This window comes from Chiroxiphia lanceolata, chromosome 5 (assembly GCF_009829145.1).
Source record: "Chiroxiphia lanceolata isolate bChiLan1 chromosome 5, bChiLan1.pri, whole genome shotgun sequence".
NCBI classification, from domain to species: domain Eukaryota; kingdom Metazoa; phylum Chordata; class Aves; order Passeriformes; family Pipridae; genus Chiroxiphia; species Chiroxiphia lanceolata.
This window is the reverse complement of record NC_045641.1, coordinates 31,363,846-31,386,358: the sequence shown is the minus strand read 5'-3', so window position 1 is coordinate 31,386,358 and position 22,513 is coordinate 31,363,846. Positions and strand designations below refer to the sequence as shown.

Below are 22,513 nucleotides of genomic sequence, written 5' to 3'. Positions count from 1 at the left end.
GAGCTGTATGGAGCCCATAGGTATTTTTCCCAGATCTTATTTTCCAAGCTTGTTACTATTGTGCTACTGCAAGTTTAATGCATGTACATTATTTAAAAATCAAGACAGTGAAATGAAAGTGTGATCAAGCCTGGGTGAAGCACTCTGTGGACAAGTGTTTTGTAATAGTGCTACGCTCAGAGAGCAAATAGCTCTGGTAACCGAGATGTTTGCCCTCAGTGTGCTCCAATAAACTGATTTACCTTTCTTCTTTTTTTTTCCCCTCTTTTTTAAAAAGAGCTGACGCAAGTTTGTCAAAGGGAGTTGTTGGGGTGTAGCAGCCGTTGATTGGTTCATCTTATACACTCCCATTTGTCTTTAAATCACTGTTCAACTGCTCTAGGTTGCACATGAGCAAACTTTTCCTTACAGGTGTAATTCCTAAAAGATATAATCTGCCTAGCAAGCGAGGAAGAGAACCTGCTTGACTCAGAGGTAAACTTTCTTTCTTTACAATGTTTGATCAATGTACTTCAGAGATTGGCCACGTCTTCCAAAACTGGGAATTAGAAATTTAATTAATCTGTACATATAAGTGCAATGTGAAGGATGGGATCCTTAAGATTTACTGACATGGTAATTTACACTGGCAAATATCTTTGGTATTTCTCCAGGAATGAAATTTAGCCTTCACTTTCGTACAGAAAATCAAAACCTAAGAAACAGAAGAAGCAGCAAAAGTGTTCAAAATTGCCTTGTCAATTAAGAAATGAATGATTGCTTTCCCTTGCAGCCCTTGGCTAACTCCTGAGAATTTTTTTCAAGGCTTTTGATTTACTCAGCTAACATTTCTTTAAACAAAAGAATTTGTGAAAGCTTTACATTTTAATTGCGTGTTTCACAGTGACAACACTCATCTCACTTTGAAATAGCCACATAGACAATAATATTATAAAGTCACTGTCACGAAGACAAAGAATCTGGCAAAATCTGCTAAATCGGATACGATGGAGGAGATTACAAATACTGATACTGCAAAACTCATGAAAGTGTTAGTCATATCTGTGACCCAGCCTTATTTGCCTATTCTCTTAGTGTCCTAACTGCAGACTGGACAGGAATCAATAACATTCTGAAATCAGATGGCAAAAATTTCATCATTTTCTGAATCATTGCTGAAAACCATTACTTAATAAATGATGCAGAACAGTACCTTATACTTGAATAGGAAAATCAGTCTTACAGAGATAAATAACTTCCCTCTAATAATAGGTGAATGTCTTTTGCAATAAGTATTTCCATTTTAATATTAAACCTCAAGAAAAAATTTTTTGTTCAGCGAAATGCCCCAGGAGGCAGCAAAACCATCACTATATTGAAGCCGAGTCTGAGGAACATTGTAAATCTAAGAGATTTTTCTTATATGTTTAGGCACCAACTTCAGAACTCAGAAGAAGAAAGCATGAAATCCCAGGGAAGCTAAAACATATGAACTTTGGTGTTTCTCCTCCACTATTACATGCTAAGCTTCTGGCAAGGCCAGTTTGTAGACTCCTTGAGCTCTACCAACCTCTCTCTAAAAAGTTATGACTTCAAGAAAGCAGGTTCTCAACAGATTTAATTTTGCCACCTGAGGAATTTGCTCTTTCACCAGACTTTTGGAAATTCACATATTAAAAAATAAAAATAAAAAAAAAACAGAAAATCACTGCTTTATGCAGTAATTCCAGAGCCTCTTGAGATGACATCCATAAATCAGATGACTTGTGCAAATGTTTGACAGGACAATGTCCAGATGATTCTTATGCAGTAACATGTATTTCCGGTCAATTTTTCCTCTCCTTTCCAAATTGTGTTCGCTGTGTTGCACAGACTTTCATCCTCAGCTTAATCTTTGTGTAGTTTAACTCCTGACAACTTTTTTGCTTACTTTTACCTCTGTTTCTCACCTCTTTGAAGACCTGTATTTTTTGGACTGCCACTTCTGGAAAAGACATTTCTCCAGTAAGAGTTAGGCAGTGGTCACAGGGCAGATTTTACACTTTACCAGAACAGGGATAAGCACAGTTAGATTTGTTTGCCTGACTTTTACACCACAGATTAAAAATAAGCATCAAGAATCGGAATGACTGTGCTTCTCAGACAGGGCAGTGTCTGCTTTTGAAGATAGTTCTGTGAATGGAACTATGGTTCTTAGGGCTCCATCAAAGGTTTGGGGGAGGGGGCAAAGAGGGTCTTATTGTTTTTCTAACTCATGGAGTTATTCATATTCTGAGTGGGCAGAATCCCCCAGCCACTGCAATGCAAGTGCCAGCAGCTCTGCCTTGATCCCTGAGTCACTCATCCCCTCATGCATACTCTCTGCGAGACAGCCACTCTCTCTGGTAGGAAATCTCCTAATGCTTTGTGATATTGCTTTCCATTTTCAGTTGTCTTGTCTAGGTGAATGCTTTTAGGAAGAAGCAATGAATTTCACTTTAATTTCTGGCCTGGGGTCAGTATTAACCTGCAGGACTGGATTTAAAGTTTACATTTACACTTTAAAAACATGCACTCCAATATCTTGCCACTACAAATATGCTTGTAGATGTTCTTAAGAACAGCATGTGATCAGTAACAGAGGATAGAGACAATCTGGTCATCAAGCAGGACTTATACACCCATAAACGCAAAACCAGGAAAAAGGCTATTAGATAATTGCAGATTTAGTGTTGCAAAGAGCCAGACATGGGAATTACTTGTTGCAGTGTTTTATGATATTGTTATTGTGCAATGCTGAGCTGCATTTATCATGTAATATTTATGAAAAATGTCATGGATCTGGCCAGTGTGCCTGATTGCAAGGCAGCAGGTAGAGGGTCAGGAACCTGTAACTCTGGCCATGAGCTTACCAGCAATGCGCTCTCTGGTCTGTGCTCACTCCCTTCACTGGTGTCCCCTCAGATGTGAAATGGACGTATCAAATACCTCAAGGAATATCTTTGAGAAGGCAAAAGTATTGCAAAACTGCAAAATTTCTTACACAGTCTTTTCTTCTTGAGTCTGGTTACGAGCAAATGAATCCACATGTGTATCTACAGAAGAGTCTGTAACATGCAGCTGCTGAAATCCCAGAGGTGAAGTTCCCTTTGTAAATTTGGTTTGCACAGTTTTATTTGGCCCATACAGAAATAAAGAGTTGAGCATCATGTGATTTTTAAAAGACAGGAATTTTTCTAACAGGGTCAAGTAAGAATTAAACACTTGTACACTGAAAACCAGAAACTGATCTATAAGAACTGCACCTCCTAGTCATCAAAAAGTGATCATACAGAAATGCTCACATCTGTCAGATCCCGGTGAAAGGGGCAAGTCTACAATGCATTTAAACCTGTGACAACATTGATCTTACGAGACTGGGAAAGCCTGCTATGCTCCTTTTTTACAGCAAGCATTTCTGCATCACCCTTCCCTAGAAATTCGAAAGAAGCAGTTCAGGAAATAATTTTCTGCTGGCTTTGTATTTTTACCAGGTGCTGGACACCCACTGTGCATCTGTTGACCTGGCACTTTACCATTTTAAGGGAGACAGGAGGGCCAAGTACTGGCATATAAGGGAACTTCTATGCTTACCCAGAATTTTCCCAGTCTGTAACAGTTTCTCCTCTTAATGCTATTATCAAGATCAAATCAACACCAAACAATTCACACTGGTTTATCTAATTTGAAGAAAATTCTAATGAGTTCTATTGTGTTTTGTTTGCAGAACAGAGTGTTCTGGCAGTCCCTGCATGACAGAAAGGTGCAAGCAGACAGCACGGTGCTGTTTACCTTGAAGAAGCGAGTGTGTGTGCTGGAAAGCACTGACCTCTCTAATGGATCGTATGGAGCTGCAAAAAGTCAATATTGAGCTGGATGACCAGAGCAACAGTGGGGAAAGCCTCGAAGACAACTACACAGAGCTGGTTGATTCAGAAAAGGCTGCAATTAGGAGGTAAGCATTTAACTGTTCTGTTAAGGCTAGAAAGCAGTAATCAAAAAACAAGCTTCACTAATGGCATCTGGGACAGTTTTCCCACAGTGATACCCTCCCCATTCTATGCTCTGGAGGACAGTGCACCCAGCACAGCCAAGGTAGCCCAGGTCCCTCCTTGCCACCACCTGAAGTGACCTCTGCAGGCTCCCAGCCCCTTGGCAATTTTCAACCACTCTGGTCGGATAGTACATGCATAAATTAATACACTCTCAGAGCAGTGCAACCTGAGCAGCTCAGTTCTCCCACAGGGACAGTCCACCCTCAGGTGATCCAGCAGAACCCACCATAGCAGTAGCACCTGCATGATCCAAGAAAGACATCTCAAAACCAGCCATTGGCTTCCAGCTCTCAGCTCGCTGCACTCCCCAGCACGTCTCTCCAACAGGGCAGTTGCAAGGTGCTTTGTTACTCCCATGTGAAGTACACGCTCAGCTTTAGCACACTGCTGTATGGAATTCTACTTTCCAACATCTACAATCAGATATAATTTGAAGATTACTGGGTTTAAAACTAAATTCCAAGGCAAAGCAAAGATCTATTAAACATGCCATTGGACATGAGAAACTTACAGGAGAACAGAGTGTTTTTCTGAAGGATTTTTAAATATTTATGGCAATGTCAAAGGAAAGTTTCCACTAACAACAAAAGGCACTACTAGAATAAAATATGTATCATAAGCTTTATCTAATATTTTCTTATTTTTCTTTGTGTTCAATCCATTTACTAGTGAAGATGCAGAAAGTCAGAAGTTCCTTACAAATGGATATCTGGGTAAAAAGAAACTGGACGACTATAATGAAGAATATGTAAGTTTTATTCATTTTTAGCGAATTAATGAATAATTACAAAATAAATCTTATTGACCTGAATCTTTTTTCCGAAACTTCCAGTAAACAAAATTACTCTGGAGCTCAATCAGCATAATTTTGGCTTTCAAATAAAAGCATTTTTTAACAGTTAGTGGAACAAAGCCTTTCTGTTGTCTTACAAGTAAAACTGGGTCTTTCTTTCACAAGTAATCAGAAAAATCATTGAGATCACACTTGAACTTCAGTAGAACCCATGTAATCTCACCTATGTTCAACCAGTGTGGGTCTGCACCCATTTTTGTAAAAAGACATTTGGTTCAGAGGGACTTTGTTGCTCCGAAAGCCAGACAGATCTGGGCCTCAGTGCGTGCATGCTTACATTGTTTGTTTGCAGCATCAGTGTAAATGAATACACATCCAGCTGCATTGCTTTAAGGAAAGGACATTCTTGTTTTGGCTTTATGATGCTGAGCATTACATGCTTAGCGCACCTCCCACTCCTTAAACAACTCCATGTGAAAGTGGAAGCACAGCACCAGTTCCTGAGGTGTGCACAAGGGTACCTGTCTGCTCAGGATTTAACTTTATTCAGTGTTCATGACTTTGGTGAAAAGAAAGACATTATTTTATTGGTTGTGTTACAGGTTTTATTAGGACTGATCATATAAAACCAAAAAACACTATCAACGTAGCTGTCTTCGGGGGTAAAGAGACTCCTTATGATGGCAAGCATCTGTGGACTCAGGAACCTTGAAAAACTCCACCTCTAAAGATCAAGAGAGCAGTACAGGGAAATCCAACAATGAGGATGATTAGTCTGTTGTGCTCAGTAAAATACAATTTAATTGCCATTTTCTGGTTTTGCACCCAACAGCACGCAGGTAGAATCTCCTTTGGAATGTCCTCGTTCAACCTCAGCAATGCTATTATGGGCAGCGGCATCTTAGGGCTCTCCTATGCTATGGCCAACACAGGAATTATCTTTTTCATGTAAGTACATAGAAAGAAAAGCAAATAGAATATAAGAACAGAGCTGGCACTGAAGCTTTTATGGTTAGAGAGGTATGTTAAGCTTGTTTTGTTAGCTGAAAGTTTTTGTAAAATCATCTATAATTAAACCATTTTAGCTTCACCACAAGGAACCACTGCTGAAAAGCCTTTTTTTCCCTGTATTTTAGACCTCTTCTGTATCAGGAAAACAACTGTGAATTGATACTGTGCAGTCAGAAAACAGAAGGAAAGAACAGTATACTGGTCCTAAAATAAAGATAGCAATCTTACTGGTTCATTATGGGAGACCAAAAAGGGAATTAAATCACCCATAAATATATTTACACTGTTCCAACTATCTAATCACTATGTAGAAATAGAAGAAGAATATTCAATATAATCTGAAATAGCAACACGCTTTGAATGTAAATGCATTCACAGATCTATCCAGATTTAATGTTGCTCCCTCAAGTCTATTTGTACACAATGTGCACAGATGAAAGCAATGGTATGTGGCTGGCAGTATCTATACAGAATGGGTTTTGATAGACAGTGACAGATAGCCATGGGAAGTTTTTTAATTGATGGCTAACCTCTGGCTCATTTTAATGAGACAGACTAAAAAAAAAATGTTTCTTTTCTTTTTTTAATAAGTGGTTTTAATTTTAACTGAAGCCTTAATTTTAACCTCCCATGAAACTGGAATAAAGCATGATAGTGTTAGGCCATTGTTTGACATTAGTGAAATCTAGCAAGCCTTTAAACCAGGTTGTTTGGCTGTTTTTATATCACTTCCTGCTTGTGAAGACTGTGTAGCTACAAGAGAAACAGCATTTGAAATACCACATGTAGATTCCAGTTGCTAAGAAACATCTCCTGTTTTGCCAGTAGAATTTTTAACTGAAAATTATTTGTATATTCAAACACTGTTCTGGGTAAGTGCTTCATAACACCTGCACTCTACTGTCTTAGACACAGTATTTACAGATCAAATATGGAAGCTGGTTCTAAAATTGACTGCATCAGGGTTAGAAAAATGTAGGATTCTTTTTTTTTCAGCTTTCTCTAAGCACTTGTACTAACTAGTATGTCCATGAATTATCACTGGAAAGAAAACTATGATATGTTAAGCCTCACTAGTTGGGGAAAAAACATTACCTTTGTAATATCGCTATTTTTAAGCTCTGTTCATTCACCTAGGTGGCTAAAAAAAATCTGATATGAGCCTAATGACATTAACTCTGTTAGCAGTGCTAGAGCAGGAAGTAATGCTAAAGCACTACATGGAGACTTAAACAGCCAAAAAAAGGGCATCTCCACCCAGAACTTGCTTTTTTTTCTGTCCTATTTCCATATTTCCTGCATGAAAACGTTCTCCCTTCTGGTAGACGAAGGAGTTTTATTTAAAGGCATAAACTTTTTGTGGATATTTTTTCCCCCCTGACATGTATCCACTTGCTGGATGTTCCTCTGTTTTCACAGATCACATTAGTGTTACTGGGACAGAAAAATACCATCTACCTAAATGGAAACTGCTGGACATTAATTCTAATTTAGGTGATACTGGCAGCATTGTCTAAATTTTTTGTAATTTACTGTTCTCATGTTGCTCAAGCGCTCTCGTGCTGGAAGATGTCCTACAGGGTGAAGCTAAAAGGAGGGTTCCTAAAATTCAGAAGCTCTCCAGAAGTTCCCATTGCATTCCTCCTGTGGAGGAGGTTTACAATGGCACAGATTTTGCACAAGAGCGTCACTTCTGTCTGGTATGATTTAGCAAGTGAAACCAGGAGGACTTTGTTTTACTCTACCTCATGTGTTAGGACATGGAAACATGAACAGCACGCTCCATGGGTTCCCCTGATCAAGAAGGTTGCCTTCTCAGCAGGATACACTGTGATCTCAGGCATGACTCCCCCTTACCATATTGCCTGAACCCACATCATGACAGGCAACCCTGCTCACATGAAGGCTGTAACACTGTCTGTCTCTCTCAAAGAGAGAAACTTCAGAAAAAATTGTGATGGTCTGAGGGCCATCACCTTGCCCCAGGTCCTGGGTCTGCTCTTAGATTGTAACTCATTTATGAACTTGGCTGTGTCTCCCATATCTGTACCAAACTGCATGTTCAGTGGGGTGGAAGGTGTGGGTTCAGCCATGGAGTAAGGCACATCTGTATTTCCTAGCTCTGTCCCATTATCATCACATTCTCTTCTGCACCAGCACTTGTGCAGGCTGCTGACAAGATGATTATGGTAATAAGATGTAGTGCCCACAGTATTGTGCCCTGAATATGTCATACAAAGCTACATTTTTCACCAGCACTTTGTGAGAGGCTGAAATCACATAGGATGCAAATGTTGTGTGGAAGAAACATGGCAGTAATCAGAACTAATGAATTCAGGCACCAGTACCTTCAAGCAGACTAGACTAGAAGACTTAGCTACAAGTGCTCCAAGAGTAGGTTTTCCAGTATCATGCCATATTCTAACATTATGTAAAGTTTTTAATGTACTTGCACAACAGGCAACTAAACTCTGCTTCACAATGATATGGTAGAAGCCAAAAGCAGTGACCACCCAGGAGGCAGCACTGAAGTGTTCGCAATCATGTTTTGGTTTTGGTTTGGGTTTGGGGTTTGGGGGTTTTTTTTGGTGACAGCTCTGAGTAAGGAGAGATGAAATTGAGAGGTCAAGGAGCAGGTAAGAGTCCAAAGACCAGATTCTCACATAGAAATTCTGTTTACTTTAGTAGGATATTGTTAAGATACAAGATTCTGTCCTTGTGAAACAGTACAGATGTGGCACTTACTGGATTTAAACAAGCCTTCAGAGGCTTTTGGAGTGCATAAGGTGCAACTGTACTCACAAATAAGCTACAGTTGACACTTATCCCTGCATTTAGCACTGGGAGACCATAGAACAAACATGCTGAAAACTATTTATATGTTTAACCTCATGAAAATGAGCAAGTGTAAGTTCAAATCCACTGCCTCTGATGTCCTGCTTAGGATTCTAATTTCTGCTTTGCCTTACAGAGTTTTGCTGCTCAGCGTAGCAATACTGTCACTCTACTCGGTCCACCTCTTACTGAAGATATCAAAAGAAGGAGGTATGAGGAGCAGGCTGTGGCTGATAGAGAGCCCCTGCTGCACGTATTTTACCTTGGAATGCAATTCGTCAAGTATGGAGTGGCTCATGGGGTTTTTTTGTTTTTAATTTTGCTTTTTTTTCAGGATCATTAATATATGAAAAACTGGGAGAAAAGGCATTTGGCTGGCCTGGGAAGTGTGGTGTTTTCATTTCAGTTACAATGCAGAACGTTGGAGGTAAGGGAAAGAATTTTCTAGCTTTTAATGCTTTTCTACAAAACACAAGTGCTTTCTCCCCTCTGCCTAGCTAAATGGCATTAGAGTTGAGCCAGATACAGCATACACCATATTACAAAAAGGAAGGACATGGGAGATTTGTGTCACTGATTCAGCTACCTGACACTTCAGTGTCTGGTGAAAGACAGTTACCTGGGATCTCTCCATGGCCAGTGAAAAGGCTTCAATCATGGTTAAAGTGGCCTGGCTGACTGCCCTCCAGGAACTGACCATTTCTCTTTATTGAGCACAGCTCAGACTGTTCTTCTTAGCATCTAGTTGAATCATCCGCTTTAACTTAGAAAAGATTAGTCCAGTGTAAAAGGAACAGCACATGGTTCTGTCTTCTCTATAAAAGACTCTTCAGTAGTTCATTTTTCAGCTTAATTCTCTTCTTGAAATAGCAGTTGGGTTGTGTTCTCTTGAAGATGCTGTGTGTTTAAAGTACGTTTTAAATGTATTCACCTACAAAGATACCTCCTGTGAAACATCTATCAAGTAATCTTTGTTGTCTGAGAACAGGAGGCTGTTTACTTACCAATATAAATAGTAGGGATAGGACTGCATACTCATGCAACAAAGCTTGTTTCCTTTTACTATCCTGGAAGAAACCTTTTAGGAGATGTAGTTCATGTCTCTCTACTGCAAAAGACTTTAGGATTTTGTTCATAAAAGCTGCTATTCTATGGTCTTCCTTTCCTTCCTCAAGCCTAAATATCAAATTGGTTGAATTCAGGAATGAAGCACGCTTCCCTATTAAAGAAGAATAGCTGTTTATCTAGTCCTTGTCTAGATTGATTTATAGGTCTCCAGAGACCTCTCTGTGGCAAACATAAAATAACTGAAAAAAGCATTCCTTTTGGAAGTACATTTAAATAAGGTGTATAGAAGTCCACTCTTCCATCAAGAATCTTGACGACTAGTTGTTTTCTTTATATATGGAGATTATCAGAAGAAAGAAGTTGAAAATAGGGAGGATAAGATAGCTGAAGAGATCTGGAGGCAGTAACATCTTAAGTTACTACAGAATGGGGATGGACAGCATCTATTGGAAAAACAACATTTACAACAAAAAAGTAGAAGGAAAAGTTAAGTGGTTTGAGTATACTGTTAATTCAGTAGTAACTGTATTGTATTCTAATACAATAATGTCATTCTAATGTCATTCTGATGTCATTCTAATGTCATTCAGGACATGTTCATAACAATTTGAAGGGCACACCATTTATTTAGTCACACTTTCATTTGAACAAAACTCATTTCTCTACTTTTGCAAAAATCTTTTTCTTTTTTTCTTTTTTTTGGAACTACAGTTTTCCCTGAAGGTGTTTAGTTTTTTAGCTTGTTTTTTTTTTTTTTCAGCAATGTCAAGCTACCTCTTTATTATTAAATATGAACTTCCAGAAGTCATCAGAGCATTTATGAAACTTGAGGAGAATTCTGGGTAGGTACCTTTTCCCACCCTGAATCTCAGATGAAAATTTTTCACTTTGATGTCAATGATGTTTGTTGTTATTTTTACTCCTCCTCTTTAGAGCATGGTACCTGAATGGGAACTACCTCGTCATACTTGTAACAGTTTTGGTTATTCTTCCCCTCTCCCTTCTAAAAACCTTAGGTAAGCTTAATGTACTGCTTAAGCTCCTTTCTTATTTCTATTAGGATTGTGAATTTATATGTAGCTGAACTGTTTTCTTTTTTGTTTTGTTTTGTTTTTGTTACTGCACAGGTTATCTCGGTTATACGAGTGGATTTTCGCTGACCTGTATGGTTTTCTTTGTCAGTGTGGTAGGTGACTGTTTGGGTATTGTCTCTAAGCAAATACAGAACCTGCAAACCCTTAAACACTGTTATATTTCTTACCATGACAATTTAATGTGGATGTTAGAATAGCATCTGCAAGTGAATCAAATCAACAAGCCTATTGCTGAATGAAGTCAGAATTAAGAAATTCAGTTTAAAAAACACTTGAGAATAAAAAAAAAAAAAAAAAAAAAAAAAAAAAAAAAAAGGACAACAGCAAAGGCAAATTAACAAATATTTGCAAGAGAAGCAGAAGTGGTAACACTTGATTGCTTGCTCTCTCTATTTCCCCTCTCTTCTGTATACCTGTTTATACTTCTGTTGGAATACCCCAAGTATGTAATCACCTACAGTGGTACTCTTCTGATGACATAGTCTACTCTTTTGTAGGTAATCTTCAAGAAATCCCAAATACCCTGTCCTCTCCCCATCATGGACCATGGGGTTGAAAACTGGACCACCACCAATAACACAGTGCTAATGCACCTGATCATGTTACCAAATGAGTCACTTGGTTCTGGTGTGAATTTCATGATGGACAACACAGCTGGGCACTTGCCAGGCCTTGAGGAACCAAAAGATACCTCCCCCAAAAGCAGCGTAGAATATGAAGCACACAGCGACAATAGTGACAAGTGTCAGCCAAAATACTTTGTGTTCAATTCACGGGTAAGGGAGATTCTTTGTCTTTAACCATTTAACCACTTTAACTGTACTACAGCTAAATTGCTGGCTGCCAAAAGTCAGAGGTACAGCCATGACCATTCTTACTAATGGGAGCTTTATTTTACAGACTGCCTATGCAATACCCATCCTGGCATTTGCATTCGTATGCCACCCTGAGGTGCTACCAATATACAGTGAACTAAAAGAGTAAGGTTCTTAAATTTTGTCCAATACTTCCAGTTAACCACAGCTAGAAATCATTTTCTACGTGCTACCTCTTGAATGCAGGTGTATAAACACCCACATGATAATGGTTTATTGCTTACCATAGAAAGCAGACATTGGCTTTGCTTTGACCTTATAGTCAGATATTGGTGACAGAGAACCATTGCATTGATCAATATTTACTTAGGAGAGGAGGAATCTGGACAGTTCTTTAAAGGATGTGAAATAAACTGGGGAACTTGGTTGCACTGAAGGAGATAATTCTTGTTTCTAATAATATTTTAATGAGTTCTGGGTCAATTGCTACTTACTCTTACAGTTTCTTGGGGTGCCATTGGTTTGGGTGTCTTACATAATCTCTCCACCCAGCCTGATTTGCTTAAGAAATATCAAAAATCAAATACACTTGCTTAAATCAGCACAGAGTTGATAGGTGGGAAGCACTAATCAAAGGTATTTGTTGAACAGCAAAAAATACATTACAGAAGGGTGTGCTGCAAAATTCAAGGAGGCTATGAATCATTACCTCCCATTTCAGCAGGTTTAACCTCAGAAGCAATAAAAATCCACAGATAACTTGAAACATGCTTCCAGGTCCTATAAGATGAAGATTGTCTTTAACCAAAGGATTTATGAAGAAAGGATTTGACCTGCAAGGGGTTCTTGAACCTGCAGAACAGCCCTATGTAGATATAAGGGTATGTTCATATAGAGCTGGCTAAGAGCTCTTGTCTATTCTTACTATCAGTCCTGTAATTTTAGCCCCTCCATTTTTTTTATTTAAAATGCACCATTTGAGATTGATAGTTAATAAATAATGATATACAAAATATTGTGGCATGTGTTATGTTGTGAGTGAGAAAGCAATAGAAATGGAGTTTCAACACACTTTTTATAAGTCTATGATGCTCTACACAGAGCTGTAAAGTATCAACAGCTCTGGGTAACCAATATAGTTGCTATGAACTTACTAGCCAGGGAGGATATGTCAGAGAGCTAAGATACTTCTGAGTACTTCTTGTACAAATAGAGGCTTTATAGGACTGTTACTCTCTTTCTTTTGTACTTCAGTCGCTCCCGAAAGCGAATGCAGAATATCTCAAATATCTCCATCACTGGCATGCTTATCATGTATCTTCTGGCTGCCCTCTTTGGATACCTTACCTTCTACGGTAGGTCAAAACCCAGTTCTCTGCAGAATTTTCCCTGTCATTTTAAAGCAGGTGAGCTGGTTCTATCTCAGAAGTCCAAGTATTAATGTATTTTTATGGGCCCAAATCCAAGTGTAAGCAACATTCAATTATACTATGCAGTGTGTAATCTCTTGAATGATCTGTGGCACTTCTCCAGCTGTCAGACCACCTCACCTGTGAGAGACTCAGAGGCATCTACTAGGGGGACCAGTTGCATATCTCTTGGCTTTGTGAACTCAGACAAGAAGCTGCTGTAAACTTGGCTCTTGGCAAAGGCCAAGAGTGATTGGACTAAAAATACTCTAGAGCTCAACAGTTTTACATGACACTATTAAGTGCTACCCAACCTGGCTCTGACACCACTAGTTCAGCTTCATCTATGCTGAAAAACAGGTGCAAATCATTCTAGTGTAAAAAAATATGGACGAGCTAGACTAACCGAAAGGCAAACAGAGAAGCCCCTCTATTAGCACACCATTTTATGCAAACGCCACTTCTTTTTAGCTTGTTAGTTCCTCCATGCAGCAAAGAAATTAATGATACAGCACAATCTTCTCCCTATTGCTAGGCCAAGAGAGCTCTGTCTGAGAGCTGGGACATGTGGGTGGAGGTCAAAGGGAGGTCACCAGTTCAGTTGTTTCATATTTCATATCACAGAAATTATTTTAAATTCAGGTTCTACATCCACTTAATCTCTTTCTCAAAGTCATCCCAAAGATACTAGAGTACAAAGCATCACCTCAGAGCTGTATTACCCTCATCATCTGTGAATGATGGGCTTGTATCAGTCACAGTGGGAAAATTCCTCTTTCGTGTCTAGCCCATAACATGTATCTAATGACAGCGGCTGGGCTAAAGCTAATCTTATCTGGCTGCAGTACAAAGATCCTTTTGCATGTTCAGCTATTGCTTAAGTGATTTAGCTCCTTTCTGTTTCCTTTTTGCAGGAGAAGTTGAAGATGAGCTACTTCATACATACACTAAAGTGTACACCTTCGACACCCTCTTGCTGTCAGTTCGTCTGGCAGTGCTGGTGGCTGTAACCCTGACTGTGCCCCTTGTCCTTTTCCCTGTAAGTAACACAGTTGCTTAAGCTGAAAGCAGGGCTAGCCCATATGCACTGATTGTATGTGCTCAGCACAAGCAGATTTTAACATTGAAGAAAAATAAGCCTGAGTTTTTACTTAGAATGGTCTTAGGCATGGACCTTAGGCAGTTTGGGTTGCAAAATCTGAAAGACTGAAATAAATTAGTCTTTATAAGTAAATCAGGAATGACTTCTCTGTCCCTCTGGCTCTTTCGGTACTATATTTATCAGAGCAGCGCTAAGTACCAAAGACGGAGATATACTGAAACCACTTACGAGATTTCCTAATAGAGACATAGGCACCTACTATAGCATCCAAACTCAGGACAGACATGTGAATCTCAGGTCACACATTGTGCAGGACTCCCAGATCCAGCTGCCAAAGCAGAGGGACAGAGGTCTCTGTTCACCTTACATGCTTCAGTCTATGGACAGCGGAGGAAGCTAAATACCAGAACACAGAGGCATACAAGACTCAGACATATAGTCAGTTGTCTGAGCAAGGTTTGGAGCTTCTGTGTTCTCTTCACAAGGAAAAACAAAATATCCACAGTAGCAGGGACAGAAAGACATAGGTAAACAAACTGCTCTGAAGAGGGTCTGAGCCTCCTCAGGGATCAATCTCCCCTGAAGAGCAGACCTCTAGGCTCCTGAATGCATAAGACTGTCTGCCATGCCTTCTCTGAGCTGCTATGCAGCAGAGGAGAAAACAGCTGATCCTGGTGATTAGGTTTTGGAAGGCTGGTGTGTCATTTGTATGGCACGTACAAGCCCAGCATCATGCTGCCAGAGGGGTCCCAGCAATCCACATCACACCATAGGGTTCCCATCTGATGAGAGCAGTAACCCTGGGGTCCTGTTGCTCTGTTGTCCTGGATGCAATGCATGCTCTGTGTAGATACTCTTTCCAGGCTTGCTGACAAATGCCTTAGAGCAGTGATCACTGTTCAATGTTGTCAATCAAAAAGAAAGGTCTGGTATAAAGGACCCAGAGTGATCAGTTCTTGTAGCTTGGAGAACGCCAGTGTTCTGCCTTAAATGTCATGTTTAAACCAGTGGCTAAATGTTTAAATTAGTCTTAACAAACTGGTTGCTCTTCATGGGAAAACAAGCTAAGGGCATTGCAAAAGCCTCTGCCTGTCAGATGTAGCATTTTTTCTTTTAACTTTCTGTAAAATCATTTTTATATCTGAATAGTGTGTGAAGTCCTAACTTTTACATACCACAGCACTAATTTTTCTATTAAGAGGACTTCTGAGAAAATATCATTTTCTTGCAAGCCAGAATATCAAAGAGATTTACACAGCCTATTTGGACAGCCAGCACAGCAGATATTATTACTCCAAATAAGCAATATAATTGTAACAACTCTTTTTTTAATGAATTACTGCATTTGTATTTTCTCAAAGTAGTCAGAGTTTTTTCTTTAAAAAAAATTCATTTCATTGTTAAAAAAAAAATTAATTAACTATGGAGCTACGTACCATTAGTCACTGTAAAACTTACAATTGATAAATCCTCTTTAAGGACTACATCACAGAAGGTATAATGGACAAGATGCTAAGAGTAAGTGCACAGAAATGCAGGCAGCAGTTTTTTGCTGCAATAAAGCTGTTTTACACCAACTCAGGGGCAGGAAAAAATATTTGCAATCTGCTTCCCTCTTCCTAATATTGGCTCACATCAACCTGAAAAACATAAAATACAAAATTCATGCTGTGTTTCCAAGTGATGGACTTCAAGTCTGATAGAACCCCATACATTTATTCAGCTGCCAAACTCACCCAGAAACAGTTCTACAGTTGTATGTTACTTTAAAAGAATGAAACAGAAGTGGGTTTAGAGCTTTTTTACAGTGTAAAAATATTGTTGTTCAATTTCTACATTTCAAATTTTAAGTCAATCACGGTACTTGAGAGTAACACTATCTCCAGCCACCAAATGGATTTGCTTTTGACCTTTTTCCTACTTACCACCTTTTATGATGAAAAAGCAAAAAAATTCTGTGTTGTATGAGAAAGTCAGTGGAGCAAAAAGGATCCTCTGCAACAGCTTTTAGGTTTATAATTTCCAAGTGACATTGAAAAATATGCTTTTATTTTCAGATGTGTGTATGTATATATTTGATGAAAGTAAAACACCAGCTTCCTCTTTCTCTCAGAAAAGTAAATGATAGAACTCCTGTGGGATTTTGAGAGGGATCTGGTACAAGAATACAGCAACTCCTATTTCACACATGCATTTTTTGCCTACTGATCAGTATTCATAGTGGGGGGTACTTTGGGGGTTTTTTTGCTGATATTAGCATCTTTCAGTTGAACAGATTTCATGTCCCTGATTTTACACCCTATTTACTTGATTTTCTTCTACACTGCAAATATTTGAGTTTCTGCATTAAACCGTGAACCCAGTTCTCAAAAACCTACATCAGAGTGAGACTACATTACGGGAATCAAAGACTGAAAACACATTTTTTCAGTCAGAATTTCTCACTGCAAAAGTACTTAATATAGATCATTTTTAAAAGTGAAAAGCAAAGAAAAATTAATTGTTTTACTTTTCCCACTGGTTTTCATCTTGCAGATCCGTTCATCTATCAGTGCGTTGCTGTTTCCCAGAAGGCCATTCAGCTGGATAAGACATTTCCTGGTTGCAGCAGTAATTCTGGCTTTTAATAACCTGCTTGTAATTTTTGTTCCAACTATTAAAGACATCTTTGGATTTATTGGTAGGTTTCATAAACACTTTGTTAATTCTTTTTACATATTTACATTCATGGACTGAATGACAGCCTCAGTTTGGGTCTTACAGCATACTACTATAAACACAGATTAAAGTTAAAAGGGATTTAATTCCCAAACACGAAGCTAAAGGGTATCCAATTTTGTTACTACCTTGCATGTGGCGCAAGGAATCCAATAATCCTGGTATGAAAATGGGTAAGGAATCCCCATTTTGACAACAAGGTCGTTCAATGTATGTGGAGGAGTGGGAAATCACCTTTGGTTTTCAAGTACCTGTAGGCTGAATAAAATGTATTGACTTCCAAACTGTTGCATAAGTGACACATTTATTTTGACATTCACAGTTCTCTCGGTACCTCTTTCTTTTGGTCAATTTTGGCCTCTGACCAAAGAAGCACATGAAGAACCTCTGTGCTCTGAGCTGCTTGAAAACTCATGGATGCAGATGTCCTTGAGAAAGACACCTCCATGGGCTTTCTGCAGCTGGTTTGCTCCTCCCAGCCTGCTGTGCCTGGGCCACCATACTGGGCTCCGCTGAGCAGAGAGGAGTAGGCACTTCCTAGGCACAGTTTGAAAAAATCCTCTCAGTAACAAGTGTCTCCTCAGGCCCTGAGCACTCAAATAAGTGTTTAGACATCTACAGCTCTCCATGAATTCTGTCTACAGAGCGAACATTTTGTGCAGCTGGGCTTGGAAGAGCAGCTGCCTTCCCACATGCTCTCTTTTGCAGGTGCACCACAATGCTTTTCTGACAGATGGTGCAGTACTCAGCTCTTCTCTCTCTTCCAGGAGCCTCTTCTGCTACGATGTTGATTTTCATCCTCCCTGGTGCCTTCTACCTGCGTCTTGTTGAGAAGGAACCCTTAAGGTCTCCCCAGAAGATTGGGGTAAGAGACCTGGCAGCAATTGCAAAAAGAAGTGTGGGAGGGTGTGTGCTTTCCACTGGTCACAAGTACACAGACCTTTGACTTGCAACATGTGGCAGTTGCTCATAAATGCTATCATTTATGCTAGCATATAGGTTGGACAGTATGATTCACCACAGATTTCAGGAGCTGAAGCCTTTTGTGCCCTACTATACCTGATACACAACACTAAGTGTTTAGGATAAAGTGTCTCTTAACAACTATAGAAACGCATTTATTTAATCCAATCTAAGGTCTAGTTAACATCTGCATTTGCATAAATAGCACCAAGACTACGTAAGTGTATAAGGAGCTGTTGGTTCATGTTAGAAGGCCAGCTGTGGATTAACAGGAAGATTTGAGGTCAAGGTTAAGAGGGAAATTGTACTACAGAGATAAATAAGTAATAGTGATTTCCCCTCTGAGACAGATCCATACACCTACAGAAGACATATATAAAGGTCTATCATTTATGCAGAGAATGTGTCTATATGTCATGCTGGACTACCACAGCAGTACCTTTCATCCTGAACATCAATAACTGTATGCATATTTAACTATCACCAAGGAAATGTTCTTTGAAAATTTAATCAGAAAGGTTATTAGTGAAATATATATGCAGGAACATAATGTAAACAGATGAGCGTATATATATCTATATACATGTTCACAAAAAATATGGAAGTTAACCAATACATACTGCAAATATAAAAGAAGACGTTTTTTATGGTGAAATTATTTCTACCATGACTTTTGGAGCTTGTTATTCTAGAGAGACTGTGAATATTTTTTCATGTCTCCTTGTTTACTCTTCATGTTGCTGTATGTTAGGCATATCTAGAATTTCACACCCTGCACTGAGATTACATACAATATTCATCTTTGTGCTGCAAGGCAGAATAACGTGAAGTGTGGACAGATTATGGTAAACTAAAGTTCCAATAAAGCAGAGAGCGACTACAAACACCTAAATCACTTGAATATGCACAGAAATACCTTTAGATAAGAGATATGGACTTACCTGATTGGCTAATAAGGATAAAATGGATTAACTCTGAAGCTGTTCTTATTGTCAGAGACTATGATCATTTATTGAAAATTCACCAATTTTTAAAGAAAAAAAAAGCTGTTCCTGTATTATGTTCTGTATTATTGTTCACAGTAGCAAAATGGGTTGTCTTCAGATCTAGCCTTGTAAAGCCTGAATCTCTTGGACTGAAATTCACACAGGACTAACTCTGATTCATGTAGCCCTGTATGACATTATTTGAGTTTTAGTCACAGAGAATGACCCAAACTCAGGCCCTGGGTGTTATATAAATGTGGCTCCAGTGGGACAGTCTGTGAGCTACAGCCTGCTCAGTCACTTGTTTTACTAATAAAATTTTATTTTCGAATTGCAGGCTCTGATCTTTCTCATAGTTGGCATAATCTTCATGGTTGTGAGTATGACTCTTATAGTAATGGACTGGATTTACAATCCCCCAAGTTCCAGACATCACTAACCTGTGGAGACAACCAAGTGCTTTTTATAACATAAATATTTGTATTGTGTGCTCTGAAAAACATCTAAATGGGATTGTTATTCCTAGCTAGTAACTGCAGTACTTTGAAAACAGTTTCTGGTAAGGTCACAAGAACCCAATGGAGTCTTTGTCATCCTTTTCAATAAGGATCATTATTTATGCATTAGAAACCTGAGCTTAGCATTTCTGGCCAGGTGAAATGAAATGTGTGGTGTGAATGCTTCCTATTTTCAGTACCAAAATAACTTTGTACATAGTCTTCAAAAATAGCTTGGTGTTGCCCCTTTCAAAATCTCACATCATGATCATAACCACAGTTCCTAGAGCCTTGGAAAGGTAATGGCCAGAAAACCAGATAGTGCCTTGTTCTCGATCTGAAGCTCATGGGAGTGGCTGCCCAAGTCCAAGAGAAAGGATACAGTTTCCGTAGGGGGTCTGAAAAGTGACTCCTCACTGCCTGATAGACCAATCTGCCTATCAGAAACATGACGGCTTTGACAAGCTAGTGGACAAGGCTGAGCATTAGATTTGTTGTCCAAATGCATCGCTGTTGACAGGTGATGTCTCGTCGTACAGAATAAAGCTCTCCGACACAGATTCTGTGTTGGAACATGTGCTTGAAGAACAGCTGAACATTTTCATTTTGTTGTTAAAGATGCCTGTGCTGGGAACATCAGACATTTCTGCTGTAGGTTTTTCTTTTCTTTACTTTTTTAATTGTTGTGTGAGCTTGCATCACTGAACAAGTTGTATCCTCTGTAGAAACATGTCTTCCACTCTCACAGGAATTTAAAGAGACCACAAGGTGTGGCAAAGCACCCTATCCAGTATTGTTCAGTACTTGTATATTTGATAAATGTTCAGTGCAGGAAACTGTAATTTGCTATACATAAAAATATATGTATTTATGTACATAATTTTTTGTTTTCCTCCAGTCATAAAAATATTACCCTATGGTAAATGATTTTTGAATTTTTTTTATGTGTCACGTTGTTTTCATAGCCACACACTTAATATTGTTTTGAAGAAAACATATTTAATTGGTGGGTTTGTAAAAGGTTCATTTTTATTCACCATTGTATAAAATATACCTGTAGCAAGTCACCTAACTGTTACCTGTGTAAAAACACATTCAGGTGTATGCTACTTATGTTACAATAAATTGCAAGATGTTTTCCTCTGGAGAATTTTTAATATGTTACTTAAAGTTCTGTATTGCCATTGTACACCAAAAATTTGGATAACTTGCTAGATTGCTGTACCTTAGCTTGCCTATACATACACTAGCATTCAGCAACATCATATGTAATTAAGGTATGCAAAAGAAACCACATTGCTGACAATCTCGAGTGTATCATGCTAGGCAGCTGCGCAAGACAGAAAAAAAAGGTTATGTTCTGTGTTATATGGATGCTTAATTAACACTCGGACCATGTTTTGGGCTATGCTGTGGAGTACTCACTACATATGCTCTCTGTACACACCAGGGAAAAGCAGTCAGAGAGGTCACATGAGGGGAAAAGCGAGACTTGGTTTTATCATGCTTACATAAGTCCAAGCTCATGTAATTGCAGCTTTCATTTTCCAGCTTCAAAATCTGTTGAGTACACACCTGTGAACTCAGAAGGCTATGAGGCACTTGGAAGTTGTCTCTGCTCTCTCCTTGGCTTAGCACAAAAATCTGTATGTGTGTGTACGTATAAATGTGTGTATACTCACAGATTAACTGAAAAAACATATCCATGCCAAAGGCTACCTTTCTGGGCAGTATTGTATGCTCACTTGAGTACTGTATCCTTAATATACTGGGAAACACTTCCTCGTGAATGCTAAGTCTGGCTTTGCATTTTTAAAGAAAAACGTGCCAATAATATTTACCTCTGTTTTAAGCAAACTAATAAAAATAATGCTGCTTTACTACTGAAGATGCCTTTAACATGGACTGGAGTTAATAGTAACACAATATCACACTTCTCTTCCTGATACCATTACTGGGAGTTATATGTATGAAATTGTAACTGCATCTTTGTATCAGAGTAAAAGCACGGATCATGACTGCAACTGCATGTAGAGACTTAGGAATTCATGTAGCCCACCGAAAACACAGATGACCTCAAGAAAAATAACAGAAGAACCATGGAACAATGGCATAACTCACTGTGTTTTTATGGCACAAAACTGTCACTGTCCAAAACAGAGGTAGAGAGGTTGTAAAATGTCAAGTTTTCAAGTTAAAATACATTGGTCACATTGATATGCAGCCACAGTGCACACTGAAAGTAAGGGCACTATTGCTCACTAACTTATTAGCACTTCTGCAAATGGTGGATATTGGCATTTCTTATTCGTTTTGTATTGTTAACAATAGGCCTGGTGAGGATTTTTATTACAAAACCATCTGTGGATGTATAATAAATTAATTTTTCAAATACTGTAGTTTTTTTTATTCTGTTTTATGCTACGAGGAGAAGGAATTTTTTTTGAAAATCAAGAAGAGTTGAGGTGGTAGCCTTAACATAGACATCACTATAACTGCATTCCCTTTTAAGAGAGAAATTTATGTATCCATGTATCTGCAGATGAGCAGGATGGCAGCTCCTTCATACAATAACCCTTTCACATTCCCTATTCTGTATCTATTCATGGAGCTGCATAGACATCACTGGGTAAAGAATGGCTGCTCTTAAAAGTGGGGTTATCTATGAGAAACTGAATGTTTTTGGATTAACTGGGATACACAGTATAGCAACTAAGTATAGTCACTAAGTGTACTATAGGAGTAAATATAGTATATCACTAAGTATAGTATAGGAGCATGCACCAGATGGTACTGCTCTGTATAAATACTTCCTATGATTGCAGCTGTGGGTTTTCCTGCTGTTACATACTTGTCTGGTGTATAATCACAGCTCAGAATACACTGGTCTACACATACCTCCATCACCGATGAGCTCATGGGAGAAACATGGGGCCAGCCAGCATTTGCAACCTGCCAACTAATAAGGGAGGTACTGCAGACTCAGACGCATGATCGACAACTACGACAGAAACATCTGCCCTGATTTTCTCCTTCCCTTGTAGTTAGGCATCCTTAATTCCTTGCAGCATCAGCTTTGCTCTGTCTTGATGGTGCTTGAGGTATAAATTTCTAGTGGCAGGAGGCTGTTTTAATTAAACAATTACAATTGTTGCAAGTGAATGAGTGGA

The 22,513-nt window shown here is 38.9% G+C and overlaps 1 protein-coding gene across 3 annotated transcripts; it reads left to right on the top strand.

Annotated features, from left to right (window-relative positions):
* The first annotated feature begins 363 nt into the window (after positions 1-363).
* On the top strand, positions 364-21,737 carry SLC38A4 (solute carrier family 38 member 4). 3 transcript variants are annotated; one of them, XM_032689060.1, is made up of 16 exons: positions 364-474; positions 3,730-3,952; positions 4,722-4,800; positions 5,678-5,793; positions 8,828-8,901; positions 9,026-9,118; positions 10,520-10,601; positions 10,693-10,775; positions 10,887-10,945; positions 11,351-11,629; positions 11,754-11,833; positions 12,923-13,023; positions 13,992-14,116; positions 16,715-16,859; positions 17,665-17,762; positions 19,184-21,737. In XM_032689060.1, the coding sequence occupies exons 2-16, from the start codon at positions 3,834-3,836 to the stop codon at positions 19,283-19,285; spliced, it is 1,635 nt and encodes a 544-aa protein (XP_032544951.1). In that variant the 5' UTR covers positions 364-474; positions 3,730-3,833; the 3' UTR covers positions 19,286-21,737. The 3 variants fall into 3 exon arrangements, with proteins under 3 accessions (XP_032544951.1, XP_032544952.1, XP_032544950.1); XM_032689061.1 differs by having other exon boundaries at positions 3,725-3,952; positions 4,727-4,800; XM_032689059.1 differs by having other exon boundaries at positions 3,725-3,952.
* The last annotated feature ends 776 nt before the right edge of the window (positions 21,738-22,513 follow it).